At 44.2% G+C, this 12,926-nt stretch overlaps 1 protein-coding gene across 1 annotated transcript; it reads left to right on the top strand.

Moving 5' to 3' along the window:
• The first annotated feature begins 439 nt into the window (after positions 1-439).
• syt4 (synaptotagmin IV) lies at positions 440-8,935 on the top strand. The gene is made up of 5 exons (XM_037113383.1): positions 440-787; positions 2,800-3,416; positions 3,549-3,872; positions 7,020-7,140; positions 7,588-8,935. The coding sequence occupies exons 1-5, from the start codon at positions 754-756 to the stop codon at positions 7,905-7,907; spliced, it is 1,416 nt and encodes a 471-aa protein (XP_036969278.1). The 5' UTR covers positions 440-753; the 3' UTR covers positions 7,908-8,935.
• Positions 8,936-12,926: the final 3,991 nt, after the last annotated feature.

Genomic DNA, 12,926 nt, shown 5'->3' with positions numbered 1-12,926 from the left:
AGAGGCGAGCTGTCTTCAAGTAACTGTAGTCCAGTTGCCTACGATACAGCACGGAGAGGGAAAAAAATCACTGCATACAAACCCATCAGCTTAGTCACCACTTGCTATAATGAATGATGGGACTACTGTACACGCATTCACCTGTCTTTTGTAGAACAAGGATGTACACACACACACACACACACACACACACACACACACACACACACACAACCATACACGTACATCCAGACAGAAAGAGACAGATACAGACGTCCATTCCCCAATAATTAATCAGGGAGATTGGCAGCCCTGTTGTGCTGCTACACCGGGGGTCCTGATTTCACAGCCAGCCTCCGTCACCACTGCGTCAGCACTGATGAGCTCAGCGTTACCGGCAGGGAGGGGGGGAGAATGGGAGAGAGACAGGGAAAACGAGCGGAGAGAGAGGGAGAGGGAGAGGGAGAAGAAACGGGGTGTTGCCGCCTGTGAGACACACTCACGCATCACAGAGCAGCAGGGGCGAGGACAGAGCATCCCTCCATCCCACTCCCTGGGAGAAAAAAAAACAAGGCTGCCGCTTCTGTTTCGTTAGTTATTGTTTTTTTTTTTTTGTAAATTATTGAAGCCGAGCAAAGAGAAGACGTGCATTATTAAAACACAATCACAGCCGACGTATCGCGGAGACAGAGTGCGGAGCGAGCAGAGAAGAGAAGAGAAGAGCTCAGAGCGGGAAGCGGACGGAGCGTGTTTTCAGCACCTCGGACAGCGGACATGGCTCCGATAGTGGAGGAGGGAGCTCAGCTCGGTGAGTCCAAACTCTTCTTCACGTCTTCACGACCGGGCGCCAGGTGTGGCGGCGTAGCACATGACTCGTGTTTAAAAAAAAAAAAAAAAAAACGAGCTTTATTCGTCGCTGTTAGCTCATTTGATATAAACAAATATGTGTTTTTAAGTAGCATGTTTATAGAAAAAGTGCTCACCTGGACGTGAGCGTGCTGTTTAACCTTTTCACTCGGTTAAAACAACGTTTGGGGAGAATTCCAGCCTCCATTTTACAGCTAGCTTGAGGGCGGCTGCTAATTATCCGGAAAACTAGCCATGGACGGATGGACGCGCCACGCTCTCTGATACGACTGATATTAATATTAATTTCAACAAAGCTCGTGTAATGTCACAATTCGGGGTTGTGTGTGTGTTGCTGTTCCACAGGTGAAGCCCGGGAAAGCACCTTGTCTTGTTGTCTTTATTGTCCTCTCGCGCTCGGCTGCTCCCCCGCCGCCCTCCCGTCGCCACATCCATCTGTCTGTTGTTGTAGCCTTGAAAACCAGGTCCACCCTGGGCGTGAGGCTGAAATATTCATGGGAATGACCGGGGTGAAACTGCTGCGTACGTGGTGCCGTGATGTAAAAACTGGGATGAGCTCAGTGAGAGGCAGTCCTCGTAGACTTGTAGAATAACATCAGGAATTACTCATCACATTCTAGCCTATAATATGATCAGGAATTGCAAACCAGTGTGTCGTAAACATCACAATTTACCTGTAAATTCCTGTATGTCAATAATGGGGAAGAAAAAAAAAACATACATTGTTTGCTGTGTCAACATGATGCTGATGATCTAATTACATTAGATTTTCCCCCGGATGAAAAAGATTCAATAGACAACACAGGACTGATTATCCCCCTCCTCCTCCCTCCCCCTGCTCTCTCCCTCTCTCATCTCTTTGTATGGGTGTTAACCTGAGTGCTTTTCCACTGGGCCGCCCTCTTAACTGCAGGAAATGGCCTGTGTTTCTTCCACTGAAACACACCTATTAACTCTGGCTGCATGAGAGAGCAGAGCGAGTCACAGTTCAGTGCCACGAAACAAAGAGCAGAAGCACGCAGCGGCAAATATCCCTGTAATATGTCTGCAACAGTAACGTGTTTTTTTAAGCGATGCTACAGGAGACAGAAGTGTGGATGAAAGGATTCAGGACCCACAAAGCAACACTACTGTGGAAAATAAAAAATGTGGTTTAATCAGGCTGGCCATTTTCCTCACTGAGTTTGGGCAGATCTCCCTTCTTCTGTAGGAGGAATATAAATGAGAAGGAAGTATTTACGGCCCATCACAAATTTCTAGGCTATTATAGATTTATAGTAGCGAGGGATACAATGTTTTGCCCAAACTAATGTAATATAATCATTACCAGTCTGTTTTGTTATGTCATATAAGATGGTGTTTGTTCTCTGTATCGACAAGAATCATCTTGATGTTTCCTTTTCATGGTCAGACAAAAAAATCTTCCCTAACCTGTTTATATTGTAGCTCGGCATAACAGACTGACATTGCGATCAGTACGATTGTTATGATACCAGGTAACAGATAAACAGAGAGCATTTTTGTCCATTTTGTGCTGTCGCCGGGGCCTTGTCCCACGTCTGACTTCAGCCATTTCTGTAAACCTCCCGTCGAGAAATCGACCAGTCACATAACGACATGCTGTTCTGTTTCCCAGAAGATCATTACTTACGCCAACTGTTTCCTGTTGATTTACTGGAGCCATGTTTGGAATATGAACACAGAACTGACGGTTCTTCATCAGGGTGGAACAGATTGCCGTGTTTTTATCTTTTTTTCTGAGTCAAGACTGCAGCCTGCGTCAGTCACACAACACAAAATGGACTCAGCAGCTAAATCTATTGAGGTTGTGACAGGTGCACACTTGTTTTATGCGAGATTGTTTACAGCCTGTTCCATAGTTTTCATTGGCTTGGGTGATTTTTTTTAATTAAAGTTATTTCTCTACCCTTCTCTCCACTCTCTCATCTACAGTGGCAGTGCCAGTAGGTGTTGCCGTGGTGAGCGTCTTCGGCCTAGTCTTCACTGTGTCAGCCTTTGCCTGGATCTGTTGCCAACGCAAAAACACCAAATCCCAGAAGACACCTCCCTACAAGTTTGTGCACATGCTCAAAGGGGTGGACATCTACCCGGAGAGCCTCAGCGGCAAGAAGAAGTTTGCTGCACCTGCCACCACGACGGCTAACGACAGTAAAACAGACGTTAATGGAAACTGCCACACTACGTCACTAATGAGTCCGACTGGCACCAGTAAACTGGCGTCAAGTCCAAATGATGGCAGACCTGCTCTGCATCTGGATCTGGAGAAACGGGATCTGAATGGCAACTTCACCACTAAACCATTTCATCACCACCACCAGAAGGTGCGGAGCTCCCCAGACCTGGAGCTGCCCTCTCCCCATGCAGGGTTCACCCAACCTGGGGTGATGGACCGCCGTGACCTTCCCTCACCATCCAGCACCCTTTCAAGCCAGGCGCCCACCCCGGCTGTAGACAAGTCCCACAGTGACGAGAAGGAGGGCGGACTTGGGACTCTTCACTTCTCCTTAGAGTACCAGCCGGAGAAGAAGGCGTTCATTGTCCACATCAAGGTACTGTGTGTGTGTGTGTGTGTGTGTAGAATCAGGTGTTTATGTGTGCGTCTTTATAACCATTCCTATAAAACCTGATTAATATGGTTTCATGCAGTCTTGACTGATTGATGGTTTGATTTTTTGATCCAGGAAGCTCATGGCCTGACTCCAACTGATGAGCAGTCGCTGACCTCTGACCCATACATCAAGCTGACCCTGCTGCCAGAGAAAAAACACCGTGTGAAGACCAGAGTCCTGAGGAAGACTCTGGACCCCGCCTTTGACGAGACCTTCAGCTTCTACGGGATCCCGCTGGCCCGAGTCTCGGAGTTGGCCCTTCACTTCATGGTGCTGAGCTTTGATAGGTTCTCCCGTGATGAGGTCATCGGCGAGACCCTTGTACCCTTGTCTGGGATTGACTTATCAGAGGGGCGTGTCCTAATGAGCCGAGAGATCATCAAGAGGAATGTCAAGGTAAGATCTGGAGAAATGTGGATGTTTGAACATTTTGTACTCACCTTGAAAAAAACATGTGTTTTTTGGTTTTCTTTCGTGCAGTCATTGGGAAATATTTCATGACACATACATATGATACAAATGATTTTGCAGCATGCAAAGCACTTAATTTATTTTATTCAACAAACAAACACTCATGAAATCACTTTTCAGAAATTCCAAAACTGCTCCAAGAATGACTCATCATTCCCCTCATGATAACATCAGTGCTCATCACTAAAAAGCACCGCAGCAAAGTGCCTCCACTGTTACAGTATTAATCAGTGCATAAATCAGCAATTAATCATCCTGACATCCATTTACTTATTAAAATCGCATTTGAAAGGCTTTCTCAAACTCACCTCAATGCAAATGCATCATATTATGTTTCTTGAAACCACAGTGAAATTTTGCACACTGCTCTCAAGTGTTGATTTAATGGCATAATCTGAATCTTGAATGAAAGTTTTTAATTTCACTGTAAATAATATTATTATTTAATTCAAATGATCTCTAGTTGAGAAAAGTGTTAATGATAAGTAAAGTCAATGGACAAAGTGTATCCCTCTGTGGGGACACAGATGGAATCTGTTGGACCGTGATGGATTTGAAAGCTGATACTGATGTTTGGGGTTGTTCTTAAATGGACTGCTGTGAGTTTGGCTACGCTAACGCCCTTTTTTTTTTTTTTTGGTTGCTTGTTTGATCAGTTTTTGATTTGCTACTTAATGTTATTCTACAAACTCTGAAAATATGTAATTTAATGAAGATCTTTACAGTGTTAGAGAATTGAAATAGCAACACATGGACAGCCGATATGAAAAGGAATAGGCTATCACATGGACACTGTTACATTCCCAGTAGTGTATTGAATAGATTAGGTGATATCCACACCGCACCATTATGGATCTGTGGCCTGGTGGTCAATATACTCCTGCTCTAGACTGGCTTTTCCTAGCAATTGTGAGGACCACAAATGTGCTTTGCCTCTTTTCCAGTGGGATGTCTTTCCTTTTAGAATAATGGCATGTACTGTATTACATGTAGGCTGATATACTGTGGCAGAAAATATCCATGATTATATTTATTTCTTGGCAGTATGGTTAGCTACATTACATTCAGTGTGATGGTGAATTTAAAGGTGGAGTGTAAGATGATATCTCCTTCCTTATCATAGCTCTGACGTCTGGTATACAGCAGCTCTTTAGATTGGTACCAGATGGTTTAGCTGTATTTGAGCATCTGTCCATTTGCAGGTGGAATGTGAGATCATATCAAAGCACAGTAATAATAGATTTGTGGGCTAAAATGGTACTCTGCAGAGCTCTGCTAAAATGGAAGCCCTGTGCCTTCCAGGTGGGAGAGGATATGCTTGCGCACATTTCTTACTTCCCAGGAGGAATGTGAGCTATGTGAAACATCTTTAACCATCTCTGATACAATACCGTACTCAAGAGAAGTGCTACGAAATGCAGCTCATATTCTGAGAAATACAAAAGACGAGTCCCTCTCTGCAATGCTCTTTCTGTATTTTTATTATCAAGAGGATCATTTTCTGCTGGCGCTCTCCACACTCACACTACGTTTTTTTCAGCTCCATTCCTCACTGCAGTCCTGGGAGAGGCACTTCACATAAACCTCAGAAGGTTTTTTGGGGCAATATATTAGAATTTAGTTTAAGAATCCATGATATTTTGATTCTTTTGTTAAATTTTATGTTGGCTGTTGAAAACAAAAGACGTTTTGGCCCCTTACTGCAGTCATTTGCTGTGTATTAGCTGTAATTATTCAATCTGCCCTCTTTATTTAAAGAGAATATATTGGCACACATTCCTCTGAATCACACTATGTTAAAATAGATGTGCAAACAACCTTTTTGATACATTGACAGGGCTTTACAAAGTACACAAAAAGCAGTGGATTAAACACACCATATTAATATTATGGTATTTAATAAAACCACGTGGTTATGTGTATGACATGCAGTAAGGCTAATTCAAAAATTCTTTGAGACTGCTTCTCAGTAGGACCGTCTACACTGTAACCTCTGATAGAAGCAGCCCTACTCTAACAGGGTGGTGGCTCTCTTTGTCTGCATGGCATAGATTTTGCCTCCTTGCTTCATGCGGGTACCTGTGTGTGCGTGACTGTGAGAGTCTGCGCATGTCTGAGCAGACAGTAGATCATGGAATCGATAATGCTCGTCGTAAGCGACGTAGCATTCACCCTGTTTTCCCTAAGACAACAAAAACAATAGAATCAAGTAGAATATTTGCGTCGTCACCCACTCTTCTCCTTTATAATAAAGCTAAAATGTCCTCAGAGGAATGATATGGAAACGCATTAGAGGCACAAACACACCGGCATTTTCAGAGACTTAACATCAGGTCAGGGATGGAAGTTTGTCTGTGTGCTTCTTCTCATTGCCATGGCAACCATGAGCTTCTGAGGCATGACATCTTGTTAGGTGTGATCACAGCATCCGAGGCGTCAACTCTCCTGGCTGTGGACACCGACAGGGATGTGTATGTGTGCCACAAATCTTGTGTTAGCACTAATGCAGAGCAGATGAGGGAGCTTCTCAGTTACACGTCTGTGCTGGTTAAGATTTGAGAACACACCCCATAAGCAGGTGATGAGTATGTAGCTGACAGCCACTGATATTATTTGCAGTGCAAGCAGCCACAATGTTCACCACAGAATTGTTGATTACGTGCTACTGAATGCATACGTGTGCTTTCTTTTGATATTTTTACTCAGTAAAACTTGCTGTGGTTTTGGTCTCAATCAACGGTAATACATAAATGTAATTTAAAAAGTGTTTCACTTAAACTAGTGTTTCCAGTCAATCTGAATACATTTTTTTTTTACATGTTTACTTTAAGGTTATTGATTTGGTCCTTGTATGACAACAGGGTAAGGATAAAAGTAAGGTTTTTCTTTAAAAGGGAGAAGTAAATGTGTTCTGGCCTCAGCTGCACTGTTTGGATGTCAGTTCTTGTCTGGTTTGAAAGGTGATAAACATGTCTGAAAGTCTCTTCTTCTCTATCTCCCTCCACACCTGCCATCTCATTTTGCATCACCCCCCAACTCTGGCACATTCACCCCTCCCCGGTCTCTCCACAGAAGTCCTCAGGCCGAGGCGAGCTGCTGCTCTCCCTGTGTTACCAGTCCACCACCAACACCCTGACTGTAGTCGTCCTCAAAGCTCGCCACCTGCCCAAGACTGAAAACAATGGACCTACAGGTACATGCCCTTTAAGCTGATCCTTTCCACTGCTCACACAGAGACACTGGTGCATGCGTGCTTGAAATTTCTTCCCATAACCACAAACAGATTAGACAAGAAATCATTTTGCTCTTCCTGCCATGCAGCCCAGACTACTTTGGATGCTGTGATAGTTGCCATAATGACACCAGCACCACACCAAAGTAATCTGATCAGGATGTGATAGAGAGCACTTTAGTGACAGGCACACACACTCACACACACAAAGTGTTTACACAGCCAGCCTCTTTTGTCCTCATCACTAACATCCATCATTTCCGCTCCATCGATTGCAGTATTGATCTAGCTTAGGAATAATATGCCACTCTGCAGCCGCTGCAGGGATAGGTATTCACCACGCCTCTCGTCTCTTGCTTGCTTCTGTCCTTACTTTGTTCATCTGCTTATGTCACTCTTCTTCCCTAGATCCTTATGTCAAGGTCAACATGTACCATGGGAAGAAGCGTGTGTGTAAGAAGAAGACCCATGTGAAGAAGTGCTCCCCCAACCCGGTCTTCAACGAGCTCTTTGTCTTTGATTTGCCCTCGGACGAGGGCCTGAGAGACACCAGCGTGGAGCTGCTGCTGATGGACTCAGACACAAGCAACTCACGCTGCCCCAACACCGTCCTCGGGCGCCTGGTGCTCGGCACGTCTGCAGCGGGCACCCCTGGCGAGCACTGGAGGGAGATCTGCGACCACCCACGTCGCCAGATTGCCAAGTGGCACGGCTTGTCAGAGGATTAGAACGTCATCCTGTTGGCAGTTTCTGTTGTTCATATTTGATCTGGTCCGACCACAAGAGGGATGGAATGAGGATGGGCGGGATTTACCATCTCACTAGCCAGTACCCATTGGACTTCAGTGAGGGTGTGTGGGAAACAAAGGGGAGGGGACTTTGATGTTGAGAGGGGGGCCATCTGAAGTGATGTCATCATTCAATCAATCATTCAATCACTTATCTTTGAAGTTATTGGGGTTCAGCGGGGAGGGTGGGGCGTGACAAAAGGAACCCCATAGCTTTAAACGATCCCAAAGACTGTCACCGAAAATCACCTGGTAACATGCAACGTCATCTCCATGGCAACAACCAATTGTCACTGTAACCGTGTGCAGTGCAGAATGTCTTAAATGTCGCTAATACTCTTCTTCTTCTCTTCTTCTTCTTCTTCTACTTCTTCTTCTCCTTCTTCTTCTTCAGCTCTTCCTTCTATAAATAGTAACCTAGTCCATCATACGAAAACCAGAATGAAACACATCTGACAATGCTGTAAAAAATGTGGATTATTAAAGTTTATTTTATAATGACAATGTTTTCTTCATAATATGTAGATTGTTTTTATTTACGTTTTTGTTTTGTACTCTTATAGTTGATTTGTTGAACATGTTTTGTAAGTATAAGTGGTATTTCATATATCATTAAGTACAAGAAAGCCTAAATTAGGTGGTTTGAGAAAATACTGGAACAGATTGAGTGCATTGGGGACAGTTAACTATGGATGCGTTCGTGTGTGTGTGTGTGTGTGTGTGTGTGTGTGTGTGTGCATGTGTGCGTGCGTGCTTGTGTGCACATGCACACATGCGTTGTGATATGAGAGTGCTTTTGCTAATGCGACTGTGTGTGTATGGGTGCACGTGTGTGTGTTAGCTCTGACGAGATGTGAGCCACATACTGTTTACTGTAGGTGTTTTGTCCCCCTTACTGTGAGCACAAAGACAGCTGAAGTGTAAATGTATGTACCTTACTATAAAATATGGCAAGTTCTAAGAAAACACTGGGTTTGTTGTCTTTATTTTGTGTGTGTGTGTGTGTGTGTGTGTTCAGAAGGCTGTTATTATCAGCAGAAGCTCTTAGCTCTTTTTTAGGGTGAATTGAATAATTATTTAATATCGTCACATCTATACAAAGAAAAAGCCTCTTTTAAATTTTAGAATATTACAGTGTGCATGGATGTGGGTGTGTGTGTGTCCTTACCTCCAGCACCCATGGGATGACATCATCAGGCTTCTTTCCAAGTCTGATGATGTAATAACTGCTGAGTGGCTAAGTGCTGGAGGATGAAGTCATCATGTCTGCATTTAATATCAGCTAAGTGGTTTCGGTGAGGGAGGACAGCTGGCTCAGCATGCTGATCTGCTTAAAAATACAGACATGTATCTTTACAACCTCTCTCTGTGTGCTGCCTCTGTCCTCTTTCCTCCAGCTTCTTACACTGTGATACGTCATGTGTTTGGTGCTGAAGTCTCTCTGGAGAAGCAGGATGTTCTGTCACTCTGCTCTTCCTCGGCGGTTCTGACCTGTGAGGTCGCCGGCTGAGAATGGTTTCTATTTTAAACCCTTGCTGTCATCTTTGAAGCAATATAAAGGACCCGTGCAACGCGCAGCATCACTACCATCCCCCCTTTTTTCTCATTTCCTCTGGCTCCCCAAGTACAACTTAGCCAGCTGTGCGCTAAATGCTGTTGCTCTGAGGTGAGGACTTAGCGTCCTTCATAAGAACAGTGTTTTGTTCAAGGACATTTTGAGCGAGTGAGTCCAATCTGGAATAACTTTATAATTAGCAGACTGGGAACGTGAACATCTTTCATTTCTGACCCTAACCCTAACCATAACCAACTGGCTGTGTTGAAAGTAAATAGGCAGGTTCAAAGGACAAATGCTGGAGTGATAACACTCCAGATGCACTGTTTTATGTGAGAAGTGTCACTTACCTTAATGAAACCACAGAGGATTAAAACCTTTAATTAACACTTTGTGATGGAAGCTCTGCTCAGCATTTTAGCATGTTGCAGCTCTCTGTGTTGGATGTAAATGCCACATGCTAACAATGTTAATAGCTGGCAGAGTGCTATGTGCAAGCTTACTACCTATCCGCAGCTATATTACCAACAATTATCAGTTACCTTAACAACAAAGCTACCAGTATGTTTTCATCAGTAAATCACATCTCATAAATCACCTCTAAACTGCACTTATGGCCATGGTCAACCCATTCCGAATACCCAGTCTTCTCCGATTGGTCAGCTCGCACACGCCTGAGCCAGCACCACTAACTACACCAGAGCAGCAGTGTTAAATCAATGTCTAAGTCAAACTAAGTCGCTAGCCACAAATTACGCAAATGTGGGACTACCTGACACAACGTGATGTCAGGAGCAACACAATTAAAGGCGGGACTGCTGACGAGGTGTTTCAGGCACTTCAGGAGCTGTGTTTTCTGTGGGAGAGCGGAGCTTCTGTGCACGTGGACTCCGGCCATTTTTAACTTTCACGTTGTTTTACGTACACAAGAACACACAAAATACTGAAAAAGCATACCAGGTCTCTGTTAAGTCAGGTTTAATCGCTCAAGTTTTTTTTTTTTTTTAATTTAGCATTCATATAGCACGTCTGACAACTTTTTGAAAACGATGCCTGTAAAGCTAAAACCTCAGCTTTCTCAGATGAAACCCCCGCACTCCTGTCATCAAATCTCCCACACACTGTTCCATCCTCTTCCTTTATAAAGCTGCTCAGACTTATTGATTGACTTGAGGACAATTCCCCCCTCCGGCGTTTGTCCACACAGGCCCTAAACTACACTTTTATGCCCGTCCGTGTCCTTCTGCTGTTCCACTAAGCCAATAATTATTGGTGCGCACCCTTTTTATGTCGAGGGGAACCAGGCGAAAAAACATAATAGAGTGAAGGACGAGATGTTAGTGTGAAAAGAAGTAAAAACAAATAAATGAATGAGGGCTGAATCAATAAAACACAAACAATATCTCCCCCAAACAAAAGAGGAAAATGATGAAAGTAAAGCAAAGAGATTTTTTTCTTTTGATAGCAAATGTCAGTTTCATAATGACTGTTTTTATACCATTCAGTGGAGCTGGGTGTACTTCTTCTCTGCTGTTTTTTTCACATTGATTTCAGACAGACGGTGCAAGGGCAGCCGCCTCGCCAGCCTTTCCAAACCACTCGGCTGCTTTAATGACATCTTTGCGCACAAAAGGCCAAGTCGCCACAAAGCCCGACCTGCAGATTCGCGTCCTTCAGATTTCGTAGTTATTTCATAACTACTCCCGCTCTGACTCAGTAAACTGATTTCGGCTGCAGAAGCTACTTCATGTGGATTGTCATCAGGCAGTATGTTAGCATGCTAAGTGCGTAATGTGTGCATTGACAGCTGGCCCAGAGCGGCTGTTAGCAGTTAGTCCCTCGGGATCTAATCAAAGAGCAGCTTCTGTGATGCGCAGAATCTGACCTGTGCTCCCGTCGATACAATCTTAATACGCTATTCTGTTGACACATACACACTCTTTAAACACATGCCCTCATTTACATCCAATGTGCAGCCTGTCTAGATCCTAACATCTTGTCATGGTGAGGTCAAGTCCATGTGATCCAGAGAGACGGGTACAGAAATCAAATCACTTACAGCGGCGTGTGTGTCCACCTAGAACACAGACAACACTGTGTGTGTGCGTGTGTAGCTGCAAAAGACAGAGATTTGTCCTAATTAGGAAACTTCTAGGAGAGCACGCAAACCAAATGAGATGTCTCTGTTCTTATTAATGCCTCTCATCACCACGAGCTGAGCAGCGCTCCTTTTTGCTCTAAATCATGCCGCTCTTTTTATGCTGCTGCAGTGATAAAAGGAAAAAAGAAACATCGCCGCTAATTACAAAAAGAAAGCCGCATTAGGCCAGCTTTTGAGAGAACCAGATACTCAAGATGCAAAGGGGAGAAATATATTCTGTCTGAAGTGGGCTGCAGTAGCTCTTCGTAAATTCATGACTTTGTTTTCAAAGCCCGACCTAAAGTCTTCCTCAAACACAAGCGACTTTAAAACCAAATGATTTAGATTGGATCCCACAAATAAAGCTTTATGAATGTTTAATTGGGCAAAGTCGATACTTACGTGCAAACTGACTGAAGGAAAAACATTTGCTGCAATCAAAGGAAATCCACTGTGTTAACAGGAAGTAACGGTGTGAGGCCGGGGTCCTTGGGTCCAGAGCGGCGCCCCCTACTACATGTATTGTCTAAAATTCTGTTGCGTATTAAATGGACTGCATTGTGTAAGGAGGCTTTATAGTACAATGTATAGGCAGCAGTTGTAGCATGGCTGATATTAGCCTCGCTAGCTTCGCCATCTGCAATTTCCCCAGTGGTTTCTGAGGTGGTGGGTTAGCTTGCCCACAAAATTGCATGAAGAATTATGGGTCTGCAAAATGTTTGTTTGTTTTTTTCAACATAATGTTGCCTGTTTGGCAATCTCCTCCATCCTCTCCACGTCACCATGTGAACTCACAGCTGTAATCTCCAGACGTGGAGGATACCGTCGACTACATGTTCACAAACAGACAGGACCGCCTCTTTTGTTTCTCTTTCCGGGTTCTCTGTCCTGATTGGGTGAAGTTGGCAGGGATACAAGAAAATGTATTTTCCCTTCTTACTGCATGAGCGGGAGGCGAAAAATGGGTTGCTGACCCAACACTATTGGAATATAGAACACTTTTTAACCCTAGGAGAAAAAAAAATCCCTCCCGGCAAATTTAAACTTATGGCCTCCGCTCTCTGAAGTGCACCATAAAATAGATTGCAGGCCAGATCTGACGCTTGAAGTGCTAAGTATGCAGGCTACTCCTCGGAAGCACACCTCCGATGGATCAATCTGCGGAGAGAGGCGCGGGAATGAGGAGAGGGAAAGTTTTCAAAGTGAGACTGCAGAAGTGGAGGAGGAAGTGGATAGATGGCCGGAGGGAGGAGGAGGTGGGACA

This window comes from Acanthopagrus latus, chromosome 10, assembly GCF_904848185.1.
Source record: "Acanthopagrus latus isolate v.2019 chromosome 10, fAcaLat1.1, whole genome shotgun sequence".
Classification (NCBI taxonomy): Eukaryota; Metazoa; Chordata; class Actinopteri; order Spariformes; family Sparidae; genus Acanthopagrus; species Acanthopagrus latus.
Note: the sequence above shows the minus strand (reverse complement) of the source record. Positions and strands in the feature narration are given on the sequence as shown.